Source organism: Bradysia coprophila, chromosome II (genome assembly GCF_014529535.1).
Source record: "Bradysia coprophila strain Holo2 chromosome II, BU_Bcop_v1, whole genome shotgun sequence".
NCBI lineage: Eukaryota > Metazoa > Arthropoda > Insecta > Diptera > Sciaridae > Bradysia > Bradysia coprophila.
The window spans coordinates 4,774,154-4,796,073 of record NC_050735.1 but is presented as its reverse complement, the minus strand read 5'-3'; the positions used below and the strand labels follow the sequence as shown (position 1 = coordinate 4,796,073).

Genomic DNA, 21,920 nt, shown 5'->3' with positions numbered 1-21,920 from the left:
AAACCTTCTGGAAAACGGAAACCGAAACAGCAAAAAAATTAAGAAAAGAAAAAATCAATTCGTCATAATGCTAATCACTGGTTAATCATGTTAATCACATCAATAAAAAAGAGTGGTTTCCCCCTCGGAGGACTTACAGTGGAGGTACTGATAAATTTACAAAAAAATCAATAAAATTTCCTTAGTATAGAAATCCGGTACAACAAGACTGTAAAAAAGGCTGTACACGATGTGCTTACTAAATTTTTACTAGATGCCTCGCAGAGAATAGAAAGGATATAATGCGAATCGTAATGGAAAAACTTCGTTCTCCATCAATCTGAGTTTCAACTCGTAAAGCTGATCTTTTAAATTCAATAAAATAAAATTTTAGGCAGAGCCCATATTTTTTCTTGAAAATATTTTCCTGAATTTTCCCGATTTGCTGAGAATGTTTTTCGAGAAATTCCATGGAGTTTTCAAGAGAAAAGGTTCTCGAAAATAGGCACTGCTACATAGTAGTACACAATAGTACAGTTTACAATACAAACATTATGATAGGATTTGATAGAATTGCTGTCTTAAGAAAGACCAACAGGGGTTTACAGCGTCTATCGGTTGCATACGTGATTGATAGAAACTGGATGTATTTGCACCTTGCGTTGGTAGCTTTGGAGGCAAAGTTCAAGAAGAAGAAATCGTTTCTGTCTATATTACACAGCAGGAAAACCATTTATGTCGTTGGGTCCTTCGAGTTTGGTAACTTATTGTCTAATATTTTCAATGAAATCAGGGAAGTTAGCGATCATATTGCCTAGTGACACAATAACATTTTCAAAATGTTACTCCGCTCTTCCGTTAAAAGACTACGATTCATCAATATTTTTTTTGAAAATTATCTTCATTTTGCAACTAATCTACATCAGGGACGTAACCTAATATAATGGTCAAACAGCTCTAGAGGATGTTCGTACTTAATTTATGCTTGATCATAGTGCATCTTAAGTCTGTCTAATTCTCGTTTGTCGAAACTTTGTTGTACCGACAATTCTAACGATCACCATCACTATCATTAATAGACCTTGCTAACAATAATTATATTTCATCTGCAGATATTCTCAACGATTAATCGTAAACATAGCTATAATCAAAGTTTTTTTTTGTGTACTACGCGATAGCTTAGTTGGAAATTTAGTTCGTGTGGGAAGATGATCACAAATGATTATCGTGTAACGTTGCTCAGACATGTATCGTCACACATTTAAAAGGTAACGTATTTTTTGATCGCAAAGTGATAAAAAAAACGACAACAGCCAAAAAATCAATAATATGCAAATTATTCTTAGTGCCTTTTTTATCGGCAAAAATTCAATTGTTTAGCGAATCAATTGCTACAAGACATAAACATAATTTCGTGGGTGGACCAACCAGCTAACCGATCAATCAATGAATCGATATGATAAATAGATGGGATTCCTAATAGTCGGTTTTCCTAAATAGTTTGATTACATGGTTTTTTTTCCCATTCGTCAAGTGTTTGTTTCAAAAAGCTTTCGAAATTACGCGCGAATTTGTTACATTGACGTCAAAACATTTGATAATTTGATAAATTTTTTTTTGTTTAACTGTGTTGGACGATGGAAATGGATAAACATTTTTTATTATTAAAAAAAGTGCCAATTTCGGCGGTTAATGACCATGTTATTGCTTAATTGAATTCGCAAATGGTGAAGAGAAAAAGCAGCATATTTGTTTACATCTATCAGCTTTTAAATAAATCTACAGTAGGCAACAGAATTTCAAGGTCTCCTAATTTGGAGAAAAGTAAACTTACCATACACACCATACCAGTAAAATACGTACATATATGCACTAAATGGCGTCATAGTTAACACGTCTGCTTTCCACTATTCGATTGCCAATGTGAGGGTTCAAAGCTCAAACCGCAAACAGATTTGAATCGTTTGTCAAAGAAAGCAATACAAGTCTCATTAAATCGGTTGAAGTTAAAAGAAGTGGAGTGTGCAGCTATCACAAGGTCGATCGGAAAAATCATTGTTAAGAGAACCGGTTTTCAACACCTACTAGTTTCACTCGGCACTCGGCTAGGGCTCGGAACAGATCAGATCAATATGAAATCTGAAATCTGATCTGAAAATTTTGATCTGATCTGATTCTGATCTGATATCTGAAGACTTGAATCTGATCCAATCTGAACGATCTGAAGCGATTTGAAGTCCCAAGATTAAAATTTCAATATTCCAAAACTTGCTACTATTATAGAAATATTTTTGATTTTATTAGTTCCCCTGCACTCGCGGAGTCTTGCAGTTCAAGAATTTCTAATAAATTAACAAATAGTCATACTGATTTTCAGATTTCAGATCAGATCAGATCACGCCGCCTGAGATCTGGATCTGAATCTGAAATTTTCGCTTTTTTTCAGATTCAGAACGATCTGTTCCGAGCCCTACTCGGCGCCAAGGGTGTTCAGTAGAATATTTTGATAATGAATGGTAATAAAATTGTTCAGAGTACACTTGCAAGATTTTTGACCCATCATGAAAGGATAGAATCATAAGCGGTGAAACTGATTCTGACATAGTAATTGACTAGCCCCAAACACTTTGTTGGTTGTTGAGGCAGATTACTATTATGCCTACATTCGATAGACTGTCTAAAGCGAGGCATAAAGACTGTTATTGACAACAAAAACAACACTGCTCCTAGCATGAACACAGAATTGACAATTGTAAAATGTGGAGGCTTTAAAGATAAGAGCTACCGCTTAGGATTGTTTGTATTGTACGATTCAACTTATACAACAAAAATAAGTCGTCTATCTTCACGAAAGAAACGCAGTATCTACGGAACAGTACTGTGCGAGCCGGAGGCAAGTTCTGGAATCAAATTTACTAGAAAGCCTTTTAGCATAAGTTTGGAACGAGAATTTGTACATAGTGTGCCAGAAATTAGCTAAGAATTCACGATAGTTCTGCACAGATAAACAAAAGAATATTTGTAAATCAAACTGTAAGCGGCAATCGATGATTTAATCAAAGAAAGGATGGCACTTTTCTAAAGGTTGAACTGAACACGTTGCTATATTTTTGAGTCAGAATCATTTTTTAATATTTTACTAAAATTGAACGCAGTATAATGTCTGCCTGATTGTTCTGTTCGAATTGCACTTCCTGCTGATAAATTAATAATCTTGTATATGGAGAACGGACGTTTTGCCTTAGTTCTTTCTTTAGATTAGAGAAATCAGTCTCTATTTTTAACTGATGTTGATTGGTAACGTCTCCCTATTACAAGCAATTATGGTTAAAATTGACAAAAGGGTCTTTCTGTACAGGAAATCATTGAAGCGAATTCAGGCTTGGACTGCCCTGTACGACCTTTTAAAATTGAATTATCAAAGTAAAGTAAATTATTTACAAGACGTTGAATATGCCCCCGACGGAAAATCAATTTATATGAAAGATGGTGGAAATCAAAGCGTAAAAAACGTTACTGAAAACAAGACTGTTTCTGAGACGATTCCACTAGAAATAACTGCCTTTGCAATCCAAAATGTGGTAGAAATTCGTGTAGAAATATTTTTTTAGGATTAAGAAAGTCGTTGCTTACCTCATCTAATACAGCCATTTCTTCATTTGTGATGCCATTGCTTCAAACTATAACATTTGAACTTTCGATTCATTGACTTTATTCTAATTCCTTTTCTACAATTTAACGCTTCTGCCATGTGAACTTCTTTCGAGCTTTCGCTTGTCCTGGCTTCTTTCGTTCCCTCCTTCTGTAGTCTCGTTGCAGTAATCCAGCTAAACATCGATGTCAAAATTTAAATCAACAAAATTACAAGGACGCATAAACCCAAATGGTAATAATTACCTAGCCTCATTCGTTCAACAGTTTCAGCATCGACGAAACTTCTCAAACACATTGCTATGCCCCATCGAACAGCACCAGCTTGTCCGGACGGGCCGCCTCCCTCGACGTTGGCTTCCACGTCCACTTTATCGTTCATTCTTGCGAAGAGTAGTGGAAATAGAAGCTGAAAAACGATGAAAGAATTCTCAATTTGATATCAAGTCTAGTCGGGGTCTTTGAGAAAATTGAAGAAAATATTTTTTCAAAGAAGATCTCCTGAATACTGGGGGGAAGTGAAGTACGCTGAGGATGGTATCAGGGATTATAAGTTTATTTATCAATTGGGCTGTTTTTTCAACACTTCTAAAGACAAAGGAACTGTTCAATCAACCGTGGTTGTCTTTAAATTCGGGTCGCCAAACACACTTCAAAATTCTGTGTGAGACAAAAGTACCTTACCTGCTCTCTTGGTTGTATGTCTCGAAAGTATAAAATGTCCTTTCCATTTATGGAAATCTTTCCACTACCTGGTGATCTGACCGTAACATCGCCCCGAGCGCTCTTTCGCAAACATTCTAAAAAAAAAGTTTCTCTCAATATAACACCGACTGAGCATACATTTTCGCAAAACGAACCATAAGTTGTCACGTACATCCGTCCATCAGTATCATATTTAGGCTTCGCTATTTCATAAACGTTCGTTCGTGCTAGCAGAGGTTTACGATACTTCATAATGAAATCCTTCAGTCGATACGAGTATGGCAACGAGCACAGCCGTTCCATGGCAGTGATAAAATTTTGATAGTCCAAATCGCCAATCGTTTCGACTAATATATTTTCGAGATCGTCTTTAGACACCCATTGTGCGCCCGACATAGATCTAAAACGTAAACGGTCAGTTTAGTTGGGTATCTCTATCTCTACCAATAAAACGAAAACTTACAATTGAAGTGCTGGATCGACAGTTTTCTGCTGACGGATCATACGATCTTCGAAACTGTTCGACTGGTTGATATGCTCAACAATTTCCTGGTATGTGGAAGAAACGTTTGATTAGACACAAGATCCAATTTATGAGTGGGAATCATTCGCCGCTTACGTAAAGAAGTTGGTAGTAATTCGGTTTTCCTGTATAAAACATGCTGTGATGTGGTCGACCCGATTCGTCAAATTCAGCTGCTTTACGCTGCGGAAATACTTCCTCTGGGGGTTTCATAAACGGTCTCGCTCGACTATCATATAAACCTGAAGGAAATAGATAGGCGATGGCATTCTGGAAAGGACAAACAATTTTCTTTAAATCACCGAATAGACTGTTATGATCAGAGCGAGAGAACCGAAGACTAGTTAATTATAACTTGCCTTGGGGTACTTGTCAAAATATTGTTTTCTCTTTCAACATGTTTGAGAGGACCGAAGACCAGTTGTCTTGGGGTACTTGTCAAAATATTTCTCTTTCATAATAACACTCTGTCGACTACGCATCAACTTGAACTTACGTCAATGTCTTGCTGAGTAAACGTCTCCGGATCTTCTCCCATCATATTAGCCAAATGCCGCTTTCCAATGCGAAACTCTTCGTCTTTGACTTTCATGAATTCATCGTGTTCCTTGGCTCGTTCCAAATATGCCTGCATTACCTTGCTGACGGTTTTTGTTTGCTGCTTTTCTCCTGCTGGAGCTGGTCTAGATGTCACCGTAAAACTCGTCGCGTATGCATTGGAATTGGAGTTTAACTGAAACATTAGGGTACAATGTACATTCTGTCACTTGCTTAACAATTTTGGTTTATCGGCGAGTTGAAATTGAGGTTAGACTGTTGAGTTACGCAAAAACAATTAGATTGGTCAATTACCACATTTGTTAAGCATCCCAGTTGGCTGCCACCTAGATGTTTCCAGCTACCGAGCACTGGATTCCGTGGCAGAACACGAAATATTAATGTATTAATGGACATCGTTCAGCTTAATGTTCCATTGATGAGGACACCGAAGATATTTTTCTTCTTGAGTGAACTGTCATACACTGTGCGAGATTTGAGAAATATAAGAGAGTGAGAGAAATAGACCATCGTGAAGGTTTCTCTCTTTTTGGGTTAGTTCACTGATGGCACTGATGTCAGTCATAGGAAATTCAAATTTCGGTACCGTGAGGGTGACAACTTATTAAAGCGATTGCTTTGATTTCTTACATTTGTGTAACAGTAGAACAGATCGGGTATGATGCATGTAGTTTGCGTAATTCGTTTCACGTTCCCAATTTTTGTTCAAGAGCCCAAGGAGCCCAAGAGGCAACAAATTCTCATAGACCAATTGAACGCATCCGAAGCTAAATCTTTGACATATCGCTCTTGCTGCGCTGCCAATCATGTAATTGTTTATTTACGTTTGGATTATTTACACTTTTTCTCGAATCTCCCGGATGAATTCATCTAACTGGTCGATTCCATGTCTCGCTGATGACGAAGACCTCGAACCACCGCCAGAAGAACTAGAGGCAATGTACCAAAAACTTGAGAACGGTTCGATTCTCGACCTTCAATGGAAATGCCCCGGTAGACGATCGGTTCCTACACCACCGACTGCTGTTGAAGCCGAGATTCCAGTAACACCGGAAAAAGAGACGTTCGTTCGAGAGCGTAGACCCATTTAGTGAAACGATTTAATTTCGATCTCTTGCAGTGTGACTAAGAATAAGGAATTCGATTTTATGGATGAAGTTGCCAAGCCGACGATGAGAGTACGCCCGAACACAACACCAAAAACATCAGCGAAAAAGAAAACTGCAAACTTTGCTGGTGTACTGGATGCAATGAAAAAACACAGACTATCTTCATCGAGTGGACCAGTGACGCCGAAGGAATCAGGGTCATAGTCTAATCTTAACACCAAAATTATCCACAAAATTTCATTTTATTTCGTCAAATATAACAAAGTATTAAGATGAACCATTAGTTCTTGCCGGAGTCTTCCTTCAATGTTACAGTGCGGTTGAACACTAAGCGTTTGCTGGTTGAATCCGGATCAACAGAGAAGAATCCAATCCGTTCGAATTGGAATTTTTCGTAGACTTGGCACTTGCTCAATGACGCATCCACGTACGAAGTCAATTTGGTCAACGAGTTCAGATCACAATCACTCAAAAATCCTCCAGGCACTTCATTCGCATCTTCCGGATTCTTATGCCGGAACAACGATTCATATAGTCTGACCTCTATTTCAATGGGATGAGATACCCACTGCACGAACGCTTTCGGTTTGGCAGCTGTGTCTGTACTTTGGCATGAGCAAACGAGTTCCGTGACGATTCCTTGATCATTTTTGACAACTCTGTCAACTTTCAGCACAAAACCGGCATGCCGAAGTCCAACGGTTTGCTCGGGAGCCAATCGACGATATCCCTTGTCTGGAACTTCTTTGAAATCGCTCTGTTCGATATAAATTACTTTATCAAACACGATATCACGGCTGCCGAGTGTCGGATCGTTCGGAAATTTCGGTACGGTTATTCGTTGCGGCTTGTCGTATGGGAAGTTCGAAATGGTGATTTTCAGCGGTTCAAGCACCGCCAAAACTCGAGACGCAGTAGAATTCAAATAATCGCGAACTGATGCTTCTAACATGGACGGATCAATAGCTCCCTGAGCTCCGGTGACACCGACGAGTGCACAGAAATTGTTAATTGCTTCCGCCGGAAATCCTCGTCGTCGCAATGCTGTCAATGTAAATAATCTGGGATCGTCCCAATCCTCTACGATGCCTTCGGTAATGAGTTTAGCGATTTTTCGCTTCGAAACAACAGTGTAGTTGACATTCAGTCGGCCATATTCCCATTGAACGGGACAGTAAATGTCCAATGCGTTGCACAACCAGTAGTAGGACGATCGACGGGACTGGAACTCCTTTGTGCACAATGAGTGCGTAATGTTTTCGATACTGTCGCAGAGGCAATGTGTGTAGTCGTAGGTTGGATAGATGCACCATTCGTCTTTCGTGCGATGATGAGAAACGAATTTTATTCTGCAACGGAAATGTTAGAACGATTGCGATACCGACCTGTCGAGCTACTCACCTATAAGCGACTGGATCCATTTTTCCTTCTTCCAATGTGATTTTCATACGAAGTGTAGCTTGACCCTCGTCAATTTTTCCATTTTTCATATCCTCGAAAAGTTGAAGACTCTCCTCAATGGGGCGATCACGCCAAGGCGAAGGTAACGGATTGAATCCTTTCATTTCATCGGCACCCTGATGACACACGTAGGCCAAACCCTTTTTGATTAACACCACTGCCCAATCGTACAGTTGCTGAAAGTTATCCGATGAGTGCGTGATTTTCGCAGGTTTGTACCCCAACCACTCGACCATGTCTTTGATGCCGATAAAGAATTTTTCTTCTTCCTTTTCGGGATTTGTATCATCATAACGTAAGTAGCAGGTGCCGTTTTGAGCTGCAGCATAGCCAAAATTGATGTTAATTGCTTTGGCGTGACCAATGTGCAAAATGCCATTCGGTTCTGGTGGAAAACGAGTTCGTACCATGCCGGATGTTTCTTTCAGATGTTGTTTCAGAAGTCTTTCGGTATGTTCAGTAACGACATAGCCGTCAGTCTTGTGATTTTCACCGGGCGCATGAAAACGTACCTTTTTCATTAGCTCTGCTATGGAATGCGCACCATCTTTAACGGAAGAGCTTTCCGCTGCCGATGCAGTCTCTTTCGCCTGCTCTTTCTTCTCCTTCGGTTTCTTTTCGACTTTCGGCGGTGGAGCCAGATCAGCAGCAGTTTTTTCGCCCAACAAATCAAATAGCTGCACTTCAATTTCGCTCTTAACATGTTTACCGTCGGCCCATGGCAATTTCGTACGAATTTCTTGCATTATTTTCCCAACATTAAAGCGATATCGTTGCTCTATGATGGCGGGCTTATTGGCTTTGATAACCTCATCGACGGCCGATTCAATCTGTTCCGGTGTTACGACAACGCCAACCCCACAAGCTGTCTCCAGTTCAGCAATGTTAATAGCTTCCTTCGATTGGCCCCGACTCAGAACGAAATCCAGGGCAACATCTATTCGAACAGTTGTGTCCAACTTCTTGTCAACAATCAACTTAACCAAAATTGGTAGGCCATTTTGGACGATTTGTGGTTTAATTTTGGTGGCCAAATGGTAGAGTAGCATACCAACTCCATCCGCCAGTTGGACACCTTTACATTCGTTCAGTGCCGCTTCCAAATGCTTTGTTAAATTTGCATTTTTTATCGTTTCGATGGCCTAATTTCAAAACAATAAATTGCCGGTTGTAGTGCTGCCCACTGAAAATTTAAATTCACAATCATCACTGACCTTCTGTTCGCTCATTCCCAGAGCCACAAATTTTGGGATTAGATCCGCGGTGTTGGCCATTTTATGAGTATTTCGATTGATGTGCTTAGCTAAAATTGCATCAACCAGCTAACGTGGTAACTTTTTGTTTTTTCTTCTAATTTTGGTGTTGACCGTGTGATGTATTGAATAGAACAGAGAGAGGCGGGTGACGGATGTTGACGTTCTACTTTTTGCTCAACGAGGATGCGTTCAGTGTGGACGTTTTTTTTTGCGGTGAGTGTTCAAAATTTCAAAAAAAAATATTTCAATTTTTTAGTTGATTTGCAGCAATGAACGTCAACACAAGGTATGGTCGAATGTCAAACTTTGTGTGGAGCGGAGGACATAGCGATTTCATATAAAGAAACTCACCTCTCATGAGAGATGAGTTTGTTTATATGAAATCGCTATGTCCTCCGGTTTGTATGAATAGACCATACCTGGTTTATACTTTCATTGATTTGCAGACCGATAGCTCAGTGTCTGTGGTTGCTGATGTCCATAGACATACGAAAACTATGTAATGGATTTTACATGCTACACGCGTCGAAAACCTATACTTTTCATGTTTCAAGCACTACAACTTTCGACTCCCTCAGCATGAAAAATCCATAACATAACTTGGGATAAAAATGAAATATCTCGTTTTAGTTTGTTTATTGACCTCTGTTACGCCTCGGATCAACAAAAATTCAACTTGTCATCTTTTTATCACTAGTTAGTCATGTAATAGTATGTCGTGTTACAGGTGTTGTGACGTTGATTTTTTCAGCACTATATCCAAGTTTTCTGCACCAGCGGAGCGAGGGCAAACATGAAAAATACGGTTTTCGACGCATCTAGCATGAAATAGTTATTTATGCAATGGCACTGCGAAAGGTGAACTTTCTCATGCCTGATTTGGGTGACGTATGCATAATGACTGTGACTCATTACTTGACAGGTCGGGCTTCTATTATTAAAGTAATTTAAAAAATTCGAATTTTTGTCGTAAACAAATTTGTGGTAAGTTTGCATTTCGAAAGTTCACTTTTCGCAGCTGGTTGCATAAAGCGTTGTATGCAACACGTTGCGAAACGAGGTTTTTTTTCGTCACTAGATGTGATGTTATCAAACGAGCGAAGCGATAACCTCTTTTCGCAACTAGTTGCATAAATTACTATTACGTATCTGTTGTATATTTTAGGCAATTCCGCGGATTGTAGCCCGAACGAATAAAGTTTTTCGTATAAGGCAAGTGGATAGAGCCGTTGCCATTGTATTTGTATTGTTGTATCTGTAAGGCAAACCAACCCACGCATACAATTGTTGTGGCGGTACACGAAACTTTCCTTATCGGTAGTTTAATTCAAGATGAAATGTATGAAATGCCATTAAAATACAGAACTGTATGTAACCCCTATGAATGTATGGTTTCATTGTGTAAAACCCTTGATAACTTTAGCAATGCTGAACCGATTTTGAAAAAGAGTTTTCGCCTGAATATTTGAAGCCTACCACTATAGCAATTCCGGACCCATTTTCAAAAATTTTCTTCGAATCTACAATGCGATTCATTATGTTCATACTGTATGAATGACTCGCAATTTTATTGTCTACTACTATGCTAAGATGAAATATTTCGTCTTCGTGTGAATTTTGTCGATCCGAGTCGATGTATGAATCGTACATGTAGCATGTCGGTCTAAGAACATCTGCAAAACAACACACTCGGCGCAGATTCTCGTAAATTTTAGAAGTCGTAACAGTATGTCACCTTAAAAGTTACGAATTGTATAACCAGACTCGATCATTTTATTTTGATTTCATTTTACTAAACTTTTGGCCTTGAAAAACATGATCTCCCGAGCACTTTTTTTAAGATATCGGATAGTGTACCTGTCCTAGATTCTCTCCGATATTACCCATTCGGTCATACCTCACATGACATTCTAATGCCAATGTCATGATTTGTAGAAATGGTTGTATTTGCATTTCTGAGCGAATTTTTGGTCGGGAAAGGGATCAGTCTATACTCTGTCCGAGTGGAGATCTCGATCTCCAACATGCGTATCCCATTTTAGAGCTACATTGTTAGGGTATTAATCAGGGCCTATTTTACGGAAACATGTTTCTCAAGTTTTTGAAAGTTTCCAAAATGTTTCTTAAAGTTTCTTAAGGAAACTTTTCTAGAAACTTTAAGAAACTTTTCAGAAACATTTTGGAAACTTTCAAAAGCTTGAGAAACATGTTTCCGTAAAATAGGCCCTGGTATTAACTCTACTCAATAGTAATGTTTCTTTCGTCCAGAGACTGTTTTTGGGTAAACATTTTTCCACATTTTCTTGAATTTTCCAAAGAATTTTTCTTCATTTTCGTAGATTTTCCCAGAAATTTCTTAATTTTTAAAGATTTTTTTTGTTGAAAATTTTAACAAATCTGGCACTGGTTTCACTAGAGAAGTTCTTTTGCCCATTATATTCAAGCTCACTCTATTTTCTACAACGAAAATCGGGTCTGTAATAATTTTTACAAAATATGTCCTCTGAAGTTCACTCTCAACCTTACTGCGTTCAGCCAGGAGTCAGACATTAAAAAGAAAAATCAAAGGCAAAAATTCACCAATGCTTGGTTCATTTGTGTTCGCCCTCACAATTTACACAATTTTCTGGTTTATAGAAATTTTGTATAAAAATACCAAAGAAAACTTTACCATTCCATGAGCACCCTATCACCCTATACTACACCAGTATCTTACAAATATGATTTTGTCCAGTGACCTGCAGAAAGTTTGCAGAAATTTCACAGAATCCTTGTACGACATCCTAGTCTTGATCGGAAATCGAAGAAATTTTGCAGATGTTTTCAAATCATAAACTTCAAGGAAACTGCAGCTTTATTGACAAAGCAATTTTTGAATAAACGAAAAATATTAAAACAAAAAAAAAAATATTAAAAACTAATCAAATTCAATTGCTCGAGACTACCGTCTCGCTTCTCCATTTTTATTTCTTCGACGAGGTAGATCTACGTCGGCTCCTGGTTGATCTTACAGCTGAAACCACCGATTCTGTATCCGAATCAATACTCGCAATGCTTTTCTTATCCACCGATCCCTCTTTCTCTAATAGTCGCTTCGATTGTCGCACCGGTGTCAAGGATTCGGCAGATTTTCGGGATCTTGCTGATGCATTGGTTTTGGATGAGGCCACACTTGCTGTGTCGCTTATGTCATCGTCATCAGCATCAGCGTTGGAGTTTCTACGTGTACGCTTGCGAGAAACAGGCATGGTTGGGGGAGCAACCATCAGTTTAGATCTTTCAGCTACTTCGGCCATGAATTTCTTTTGACGACGCGTCAATCTATTGAATGAAAATAATTTCCATTTTTAAATGTTCGGGTACGTGAAGAGCGCAGATCCTTACCTTCTGTCATCCTCATACTGGCTGTCGGCTGTTTCCTCTTGAATTAAGTCTTCACTAATGCTTGGAAGAATTAGAGGCTTCGCACGAGTTTTTTTCGATGTCGAACTACCGTCATCCTCACCTTCATCAACGGCAACATTACTTTTACCACGAGTGCTGCGTGTGCTCCGCCCAGTTTTACTTGTAGCACTTCTGGTACTTCGCTGACTAACTTCTGATACAACCGAAACATTATCGTCATCTTCTGCAATGCTTCGTGTTCGTGAACGTGTTACACGAAGTGAACTTCCTTCAGGTGTATTGACTGGAGAGCTAACATTGCGACCCGCTGCACGTTTCACTTTTTTCGTTATTGTATCAACGCCATCGGACTCCATCGAATCCATCATAGACAGCGGTGGATGTTCTTCACTTCTTGTTGCTTTGATTTCCGAGCTTGCTCTTGCACCACGCGCCCTAACTGGTTGATTTGACACCGATTTCGTTTCCGATTTGGCCCTTGTAATGCGTGTTGCCGGTGAAGCAACTGATTCGTTTGGAGTCGATGCTGCCGATAACATTGACGATGATGATCGCTTTCTAGTCAATTTTACGGGAGGAGTTTCAACGGTTTCTGAATTCGAACGTAATCGTCTTTTCGGCGTATCCCGCAGTCCAATTTTTGATTCAGCTGATTTTTTCAACGCATCGGCAGAAGTTGACGGTGTTTGTGAAAAGACATCATCAATGTGTTGCTGACCATTTTCTTCGTCCCTTTTCTCTGTTTCCGGAACCAATACACCATCATTCTCCTGCGATTGAACGTTTTCTTCGACAATTTGCTGTATTTCTGGGACCACGGCGCTTTCGAGTATCTCATCAATATTCAAGACTAATCCTTCTTCCGTAAATTGTGCTTGTGTATCTTGTACGTCTTCTGGACGTTGCAGTATCCCATCTTTATTCGATACTAATTCATCACCTCTTTCTGTGACCTGCGTTTGAGCATCTTCCTCAATATTTTGACCGATCATATCCTGATCAACTGCTGCAACTTCCATCGGTTCAACTACTGTTTCTGTTTGATCGCAAAGAATGGCTTCGTTCAATATTCCGGATGTCACTTCAGTTGCGTCCACATCGGACACATCCGCCAAATATCCAGTGGTTACTTTCGTTACATTTTGATCGTGTGCGATAACTTCGGAATTTGTTTCTGATGGCAGTTCGCTTGTCGCTAGTGTATCCGGGAACGTAATAGTATCCACAATAATTCCTGCGTTCAAATCACAAGTAGTGGAAATGAGTTCAGATGCCACCGACACTTCCTGTGATTGGATCAAAGTATCACCGGAAGTTGTAATTTTATCGTCAGAACTTTTCTCTTCAATTACGGCGCACTGTGTCTCTGGCACGGCTGTAATCGTATCCTGACTGTCTATCACTGCATCGTTTAAATTTTGAGTGCCTTCCGTCTCGCCAATTACTTCCGAGACCGTGTCACTTACATTTACTGCTGGTTCGGTTTGCATGAAGGACTCCGGGAGTAATAGTGCGTTGTTCAAATCACTGCTCACAAGATCATTTTGAGCACCATAGTCCATTGTAAATCCCATACCATCTGCATTGATCTCGTTGTCATCCAGCAGATTTTCTTGTAGTTCATAAGTGATGGTGACTTGATTCTGACCTAATTGTGTACCGCCGTACTTATTGACGTCCAAGACTCCAATGAAGTCATCTGATGGTAGGTCTTTCTCAAGTTTCTCCTCCGCGTTATCAAAATCATGTGGCACAGGAGTATCTAAGGCAACGTCTTTCAGTGAACTATCATTTTCTTCCGGATGTAAGGATGCAGTCTTCAGCTCGGTTAAATGTTTCACCGAATTTTCGGACGCTGTCATAAATGACACATCGCTGCATTTGGACTCATCCATTGGTATCGTACTTTTGAAGACATCCGCCGGAACGTTGGCCTCAACAAAGCGATCCTTTTTGCCGATTGTGTTACAGGGAGGAAGACTAAATTGACCAGCCGAGGTGTTTTGCCCTTTTGACTTAATTGGTGGATCAGGAACATCCTCCGTTCCGCTGGAAATATCGATAACGTCATCTTCTGATTCGCTTTCGTAGTCATCCACATCGTAATCATCATCTTGTAGACCCACATCGGCTTCACTGGATAAATCGTAAATGTCGTTCGAATATTCGTCGTTGAAGTCTGGGCTTGTGGAATCTTTGGTCTGTGAAAATGGAAATGGAATCTGTCAGAGCTTGAATGAATGAAGGGGCGCACTGCAAAAACTTACCTTTCGTTCCGTTATATCAATCAAAATTGGCTTGCTGTCATTTCCCTTTTCGGAAACCACCGAGTTTCCAATTTCCTCAATTGTTTTATGTGCAGCAGTTAACGTCGATTGTTCGGAACTTGTAACCGATTGATCCTTGTAGGTGCTGTCGGTGAGAATATTTCTTGATTTGTACATCGAGCTTCGATCCAACATCGACAAGTTGTGGTAAGACGACTCTTTGAACGTGCTATCAGTCAAGATGTTCTTCTTGCGAAATATTTCACTGGAAAAACTGCTGCTGTTCGCATCGAATTGCACAGATGGTGAGGACTTTAACGTGAATGGGGTCGATGACATTTGAGCTTTTTCACCACCTTGAATTGCAATTTCTTGTTCGGCTGGTGTCGTTCCGAAGCGCTCAAATAAATCACAATCACTGTCGTCGTCACTGTCTTCGATTTGAACAGTCTCAATCTCATCGGCTTTTCCAACTCCTTTCGAACTGACCGAGGACTTTGTAGTATTTGGAGAAGTCAAATCACTGGAATTGAGCGTGCTTGTTAGCAGATTTCTCTGTTTAAATGGAGATCCATCGGTTGAAACGGATACGTAACTGGACTCATAGTAGGAAGAGTCGGTCAAGATATTTCGTTGCGATGGAAAGCTTAAGTTGGACACGTTAAGTCCGATGCTTGATCTACGTTTCTCTTTTGTGTCTCCAAACGATGAAGGACCTCCAAATTCGAATTGACTTCCAATAGGTGGCCTAGGCTCAACCTCAATGGGAATGATTCTCTCGACCAGTTTAGTTTGTTCATTTGTTGGAGCTTGTGCTGTAAAAGCACTGTACATGGCAGTGGACTGACCAAAACATTTGCTTGCACTATCGCCTGTTATAAAAGATTTAATGTGAACTGCAACCTCGTCCACATTTTCAGTAGTTGCAATTTTTAAGTCAACTGTTTCCTGACTGCTATCCTCCTCCAGATCGCAAGGCTCTGCCGTCGATCGAATGGGTTGTTTATTGATCGATTCTGTAGCGATGTCCTCGGGTTCTTCATTGATGGACTCGTTGGGTGTAGCAAAAAGTTGACGTGATTGCGGTTCGTAGGATCTCTCAACAGTAACATCAACACAAGTTGGAGTACGAGATGATGCTTCCGGTGAAATTGATCGTAAACGTTTTCTTCCCGGACTCGTTTTTGACGGAGTGATCGTGGAATTGGTTGGAATGTCCTTGGATGCCAGCAATGTAGTTTGATCGTTAATCAGTAACTGTGATGGGGTACGATCTGAGTGAATGGATGGCCTTTGTGATATACCAAAATTGAAAACATCCGGAATAACTGTTTGCATCGGTGTACTGGTCGGCACAGCAACGATATCATCGGGTAGGTTAAATCGAATGGACCGCTCATCGGAGTCTACCGATCGCCGTGAAGCAACGGACGAAACACTTTTGCCGCGATAACTGCTGCGACTCTTCAAAATGCTTTGTGGTGTTCCGATGCGTTCCAACAATGAAAATGGTTTCTTAACTTTCTTTTGACTTTGAACGACGGGCGTGCTTAGCGTCGTCTGCAACATTTCCGGGTCATCTTCCATTTCGATTGAGTCGTCTAAGCTTTTCGACAGAATCGATTTAGACTGGTTTCCCGTTCCTTTGAAAGATGTCAGGAGGGTCGTGTTAACAGTCGAACATTCTAATCGTTGACGCTTCGCCGTTGGTGCCTGAACAGCACTTTCGAGTGAATCGTTCATACGCCGTTTATGACTTGGAACAGATAATTCCGGATAGCAGACACGATCATCGAAACTGCCGTTTGGCGACGAATTTACACGTAGTCCGTACAGGAATGGAACGTTGCTGGGCGCAAGACCGCACATCTTCTTCTCTTGATTTTCCCAATAACTAACACTCGTTTGTTCAGTGTGCAGCAATGATTGATGATACACACCACTACCAATATCAAACTTGCGCTGCGATAATTGGCAACTTAATGGCTTCGGGCACTCGGCCTTTGAATTCAGTTTAACATTGATGTTGTCCCTCTGCTTGTAGTACAGGTCGGAGAACTGTCGTATCGGCGGAGCCATCGTTGACCGATACGTTGACAATATTGTATTCGATGTATCCAAATCGAGATGACCGGATCGTTTCTTGTGATGCAAGTCGTCGATAAACGTAACCGCTTCTATGTACTTTGAGCGTCGCAACAAATAAATGAAGTGAATGTTTTCACCCATTGACGATTCGATCGAACGCAAAAATTCACCCAAGCATTCCTCTTCCTTGTCATTCAGCGACAGATTCAGCAAGAAATGCCATTTTCGCTGCTCGTGGCACATTTGAAAGAATTCGAACAGTAGGTCGCGATTGCGTTTCATTCGCTGCACCTGAAAGGCGTCCGCCACTAAATCGTTAGCGAGAAGAGTTCGAATTTCCAGCGATGCCGCAATGGGCGACCCCGGTGCGTGTAAGGCTCGCAGTGCCAAATTCGGTCGGTCATTCAGAATCAGAGCTCCGATTAACAATTCACGTTGCCACACTGACATGTTCTGATCCTGAGCGAGCGGTGAAATTATTTCATCGACAGCCAGCTGAAAGGAAATTTGGTTGAGCTTGGTTGAGTTCATGTAATGCGAACTGAACTGTCTCACCTCATATTCTCCATGGTCGAGATTCCAAAAAGCTTGGGTTACTTTGATGAGTCCCGGATCCATTTTAAAGACAGCCGGAAATTTGATCAAATTCTTTATGACACCGTCGTAGTGCTCCTCACGTAACACCGAACTCAAATCCATGAATAAATACACAAACAACATATACTTCCGCTCGGTCGACACGCCCGGAACCAATAATGTACGTAGCATTGTTTGCAGCGATGCTGGTGGATACAGTCCATCGCCGGATTCTTTTTTCCATTCGGATCGTAGAACGGCCGAATTACATTCATGTTCGATGAATGCATCAACGTACAATATGCGGCAGCTGTTCGTTTTTGGCACCAGAAAGTTGCGATCCATTTCACAGAATTTGCGTCTCTGTTTTGTGTAGTAACTCTTCAGCGTTCCGTATGGATACGGCACGGCTTCAAAAGCGTCAAACGATGAGTCACGATATTCGGCATAACTCTTGTGCGGCTGGATAGAACTCACTTCAGGTAATAGGCCCACATTCAATAACCACTGCAAAACGTCTTGGTATTCGGTGGCCATACAAATGGAATTGCGCTGCGACTGCAACGTGTCCAACACTGCGAAATCAAATCGATATTCGTAACAACTTGTGGTCACAACTCAATGCTTCGTTTAACTTACCATCACCGGGAATATATTTCTCGTGTGTCGTTACAATCATATCCATCAAGAGGTACAGACGCTTCAGCTGCCGCGAAAAGTTCAACAAAACTTTCTGTGACCGTGGCTCGATGGAATTGCCCGAATGATCGAAGAGTGGAATGCACATTTCGTTACAGCAATCTTTAATGGATGTGGCCCGATTCCAGATCCAATCGGTTAACGTCGACAACGACATTCCGTCCGATGGATTTTTACTCAGATGACTCCCATCAGCCCAGGAATTTGCGCATCTCTTCAGTAAATTGACGCAATTGTATTCGAGTGCTATTGACAGGAGAAATTCTCGTTTCGATTTCTGTGAACGGGAAAAGTTTGCTTTACCCGTTGTGGACGAGAGTTTCCTATTTTTAGTGGATCAATAAACTTACCAGCGACTGATTCATGTCGTACGAATAATCGGTAAACTGTGGAATCAACGAAGCCCTAACCATTTCGGCAAAACATCGATTCGGTTCCAATATTGCATATGGACCGTTGTGATTCAAATGTTCTAGTGCCTCATTTTGTAGTCCCAGCCAATGGAGTTTGGCAGAACCGTTTGTTGTGAGCAGCATACAATCTGAAACGCATAGGATGCAATTGAGAGATGTTCAAATCGACCGTCTTCACAGTCCTCCATACTTACCAAAGCTCAGAGAGGACGGATAAAAATGTTCCTCGGGTCGGTTAAGTGAACTGAATGGCGTAACGGTGACCCCATTCATCCAAACATCTAAAACGGGTTGCTTGCCCAAGGGAAATATAGCTAGAAATGTGGGTGAAGAACGCCAATCACAAGCGTCGGGTAATTGCTGTTTGTACCATTGATTCAAATCGAATACACAAACGAAGGCGCCGGTAGCTGAAGTCCAAGACAGTAAACACAACGTTAAGAAATTCTCCTCAGCCACAATGTATTTCGTAATCGATTGACAGGCCACTGGTTTGGAGTGTTTCTCGAAAATTGGCATTGTAAGTCGCGGTGTGCATCGTTCAAAGTTCTGATTGAATAACAAGAGAGTCAAGATACTCGGTTCAATACCATGAATAGCAAAACCTACCTTGTACACGAACCCGTTGCCATCCGGTCTAACGATTTTCATTTCATAAGTCAATGAATGCAGCACAGCGATTGCGTTCCTGCTATTCGAATGGAATGACCACACGTACACACAAGCGCTGTAAAATTGTTAGAACGGAAATTTATCACATGACCTCTCCGCACTGCAAATGTAATTTACCGAGGATCATCGGCTGGTTCGATAAATGTTAATTTTTCCAATGGTGAATCGTTGTCCGGCGGATGGGCTATGTGAAATGCATCCAAATCACCTAGATCGTACAGCACCATTTTGCCATCTTCAAATCCAACGGCCACGATTAGTAACGGTGCCAAACATAATATTGACAGTGCTGGTCCGGACACTGTGACATCTGTTTTAATGATTGGGAAAGTAAAGTGCTGTCTGCTGCAGATTTGGGTGGTTAGCCTGCAAAATGTTTCTCACCTTCCAATTGCACTCCAAAGCCGATGTCATCCGAGTTGGAATACTGTTCGACCCTTTTGAATGTTGTGGCTGAGATGATTTTGCATATTTTCGGCTCATTTTTGTAAAACTCCGATCCATGCAGAACGCGGAGACAACTCTCCACAAACAAGTCAACAATTAGAATTTTGCCGGTTTCCGTGCCGACGATGATGCACCCATCGAACGAATTCAAAGCACTGTCCGCACAAACTCTGCTATTTATGAAGCAGCAACTGGTCACTTTGTCTTCGATTTCGATTGCATGAATGATGCGAGAACCATCAACAGCAAACAAATAGATGCAACTGGTCGTCGGGGAACAATGGACGCCGATGGCCAGCAGGTTTGTGTTGATTTGATCGATGTGTACCTCGACAACGAATGCAACGAAAGTGTTGCTATATCTGAAAGTGATGTTGTTTAGCGGGGAATCCTGAAAATCGAATAAAATCAAACAGTCACCTTCGATCACCAAACGTATAGTCAGCGATTCTGTTGCCATTTTTTAACGAAACAATTTCAATATGCGCACCGACTACAATCCAGCCACAAGAACCGTCCCGGAATATTCCTCCGATTGTATCAACCGGGTCGGTTTGATCTGTTTCTGCAAGGAATGGATTTTTTGTTACATTCCACACAGCAAAAACGCGGTAAAAAGTTTTATCGAACTGTAATTTCACTGACCATTTTTGGCTGGACCATTCTCCAGACCGTACAGCACAGATGGTGCATGTTTGATGTTTTGTCTGGTGCCGAATTCCAAAAAGTTATTTTGCATCTTGTTTACTTTAGCTCGATTAAGTTGATTTCCGAATGCATTGGCTAAAGTTCAACTGTTTTGCACTCTATCGGTTTTTCATTTAAAGGTTATGTCATTTCTATGATTACACATATGATGACAGATGATGCAAATGATGGAAAATGGCTGATGACATCTACTACATTTTCGAATTCGTAACGCCTGAATGTATGCAAAAAAATGTTAAAAATTAAATTTGAAATTTTACGTTTTATCCGAATCAAACATTTTGCGTTCCATTTGTGTTTGAACTGTTTCTATTCGCAAAGTTAGCAAAAGAATATCCTCAATTCAAACAACACGTAATTACGGTGGTCGGTGGTCGAAGCAATAGGATTGTTCATAAAACGTGTCTCGAAAAAATTTGCATGGGATTGTCAGACAGAACTTCAGTTTGCATTTTTACTCTGAGAGCTTCCGGAAAAAAGCAGTGAATTTAAACCAAATTAGAATTTATACCAAATTTGTGTCAAGCGCACGCATAAGCAGCGTGGTCGTATGAGTAAACCGGGCATGACGCAAATTTGACACAAATTCGGTTGACATTACAGTTTTTAACATTCAAAAGTATCGACATATAATACATTTCTTATTTTGCTTACTTCTCTCATTTATTCATATACTCGGAGAAATTAGAGAAGTTGGAGAAATATGAAATGTATAATATGTCGATACTTTTGAACATTAAAACCTGTAACTGTATTTCCATTCAATCTTTTAGAAATATCTCGTCGTCGATATATCATTGTCAATGCCGTTCCACATGTCAAATTAGTGGACAATTTCATCAGCTAACCAAAAGGTATCGGTAAATCTGGCACACGGTGCAAAAAGAATTCACTTTTAAACTACGCAAAAGATGAACTCGCACACGCAAGTTTATTACTGCAAATGCTTTTTAGCCATGTCATGGACTTAATGACTCCTTTTTCAAAATTTTGGTATCGAAAATTTGTGTGCGAGTTGAAAAATGCGTTGTTTTAGCACCGTGTGCCAAATTACCCCACGCCAACCAAAATGTTTAAAAATTTACATACAAACGAGCAAAAATAACCGTTTTTTTCGACTCTTTATACAAACGAGCTAAAATAAGCGTTTTTTTCGACTCTTTATAGAATCGAGCTAAAATAACCGTTTTTTTCGACTCTTTATACAAACGAGCTAAAATAACCGTTTTTTTCGACTCTTTATACAAACGAGCTAAAATAACCGGTTTTTTCGACTCTTTATAAAATAGAGCAAAAATAACCGTTTTTTTCGACTCTTTATAGAAGAATCGAGCAAAAATAACCGTTTTTTTCGACTTTTTATACGAACGAGCTAAAATTACCGTTTTTTTCGACTCTTTATA

General features: G+C 40.4%; 4 protein-coding genes across 4 annotated transcripts; 1 reads left to right on the top strand and 3 right to left on the bottom strand.

The window, feature by feature from the left end:
• Positions 1 to 3,674: 3,674 nt before the first annotated feature.
• On the bottom strand, positions 3,675 to 5,880 carry LOC119068390 (28S ribosomal protein S9, mitochondrial). The gene is made up of 8 exons (XM_037171951.1): positions 5,711 to 5,880; positions 5,355 to 5,591; positions 4,955 to 5,128; positions 4,799 to 4,884; positions 4,491 to 4,735; positions 4,315 to 4,430; positions 3,877 to 4,039; positions 3,675 to 3,806 (listed from the first exon to the last, which is right to left on the bottom strand). Exons 1-8 carry the CDS (start codon positions 5,810 to 5,812, stop codon positions 3,715 to 3,717), a joined length of 1,215 nt encoding a protein of 404 aa, XP_037027846.1. The 5' UTR covers positions 5,813 to 5,880; the 3' UTR covers positions 3,675 to 3,714.
• A 316-nt stretch (positions 5,881 to 6,196) lies between these two features.
• Positions 6,197 to 6,802, top strand: LOC119068656. The gene is made up of 2 exons (XM_037172336.1): positions 6,197 to 6,479; positions 6,537 to 6,802. The coding sequence occupies exons 1-2, from the start codon at positions 6,277 to 6,279 to the stop codon at positions 6,727 to 6,729; spliced, it is 396 nt and encodes a 131-aa protein (XP_037028231.1). The 5' UTR covers positions 6,197 to 6,276; the 3' UTR covers positions 6,730 to 6,802.
• LOC119068034 (probable glutamine--tRNA ligase) lies at positions 6,749 to 9,386 on the bottom strand. The gene is made up of 3 exons (XM_037171400.1): positions 9,201 to 9,386; positions 7,927 to 9,128; positions 6,749 to 7,874 (listed from the first exon to the last, which is right to left on the bottom strand). Exons 1-3 carry the CDS (start codon positions 9,258 to 9,260, stop codon positions 6,806 to 6,808), a joined length of 2,331 nt encoding a protein of 776 aa, XP_037027295.1. The 5' UTR covers positions 9,261 to 9,386; the 3' UTR covers positions 6,749 to 6,805.
• Positions 9,387 to 12,086: 2,700 nt separating this feature from the next.
• On the bottom strand, positions 12,087 to 20,645 carry LOC119067826 (protein ELYS). Its single transcript, XM_037170998.1, has 12 exons — positions 20,455 to 20,645; positions 20,230 to 20,374; positions 19,747 to 20,171; positions 19,480 to 19,672; positions 19,300 to 19,417; positions 18,885 to 19,239; positions 18,628 to 18,818; positions 18,218 to 18,554; positions 17,558 to 18,153; positions 14,915 to 17,497; positions 12,627 to 14,848; positions 12,087 to 12,563 (listed from the first exon to the last, which is right to left on the bottom strand). The coding sequence occupies exons 1-12, from the start codon at positions 20,546 to 20,548 to the stop codon at positions 12,206 to 12,208; spliced, it is 7,617 nt and encodes a 2,538-aa protein (XP_037026893.1). The 5' UTR covers positions 20,549 to 20,645; the 3' UTR covers positions 12,087 to 12,205.
• Positions 20,646 to 21,920: the final 1,275 nt, after the last annotated feature.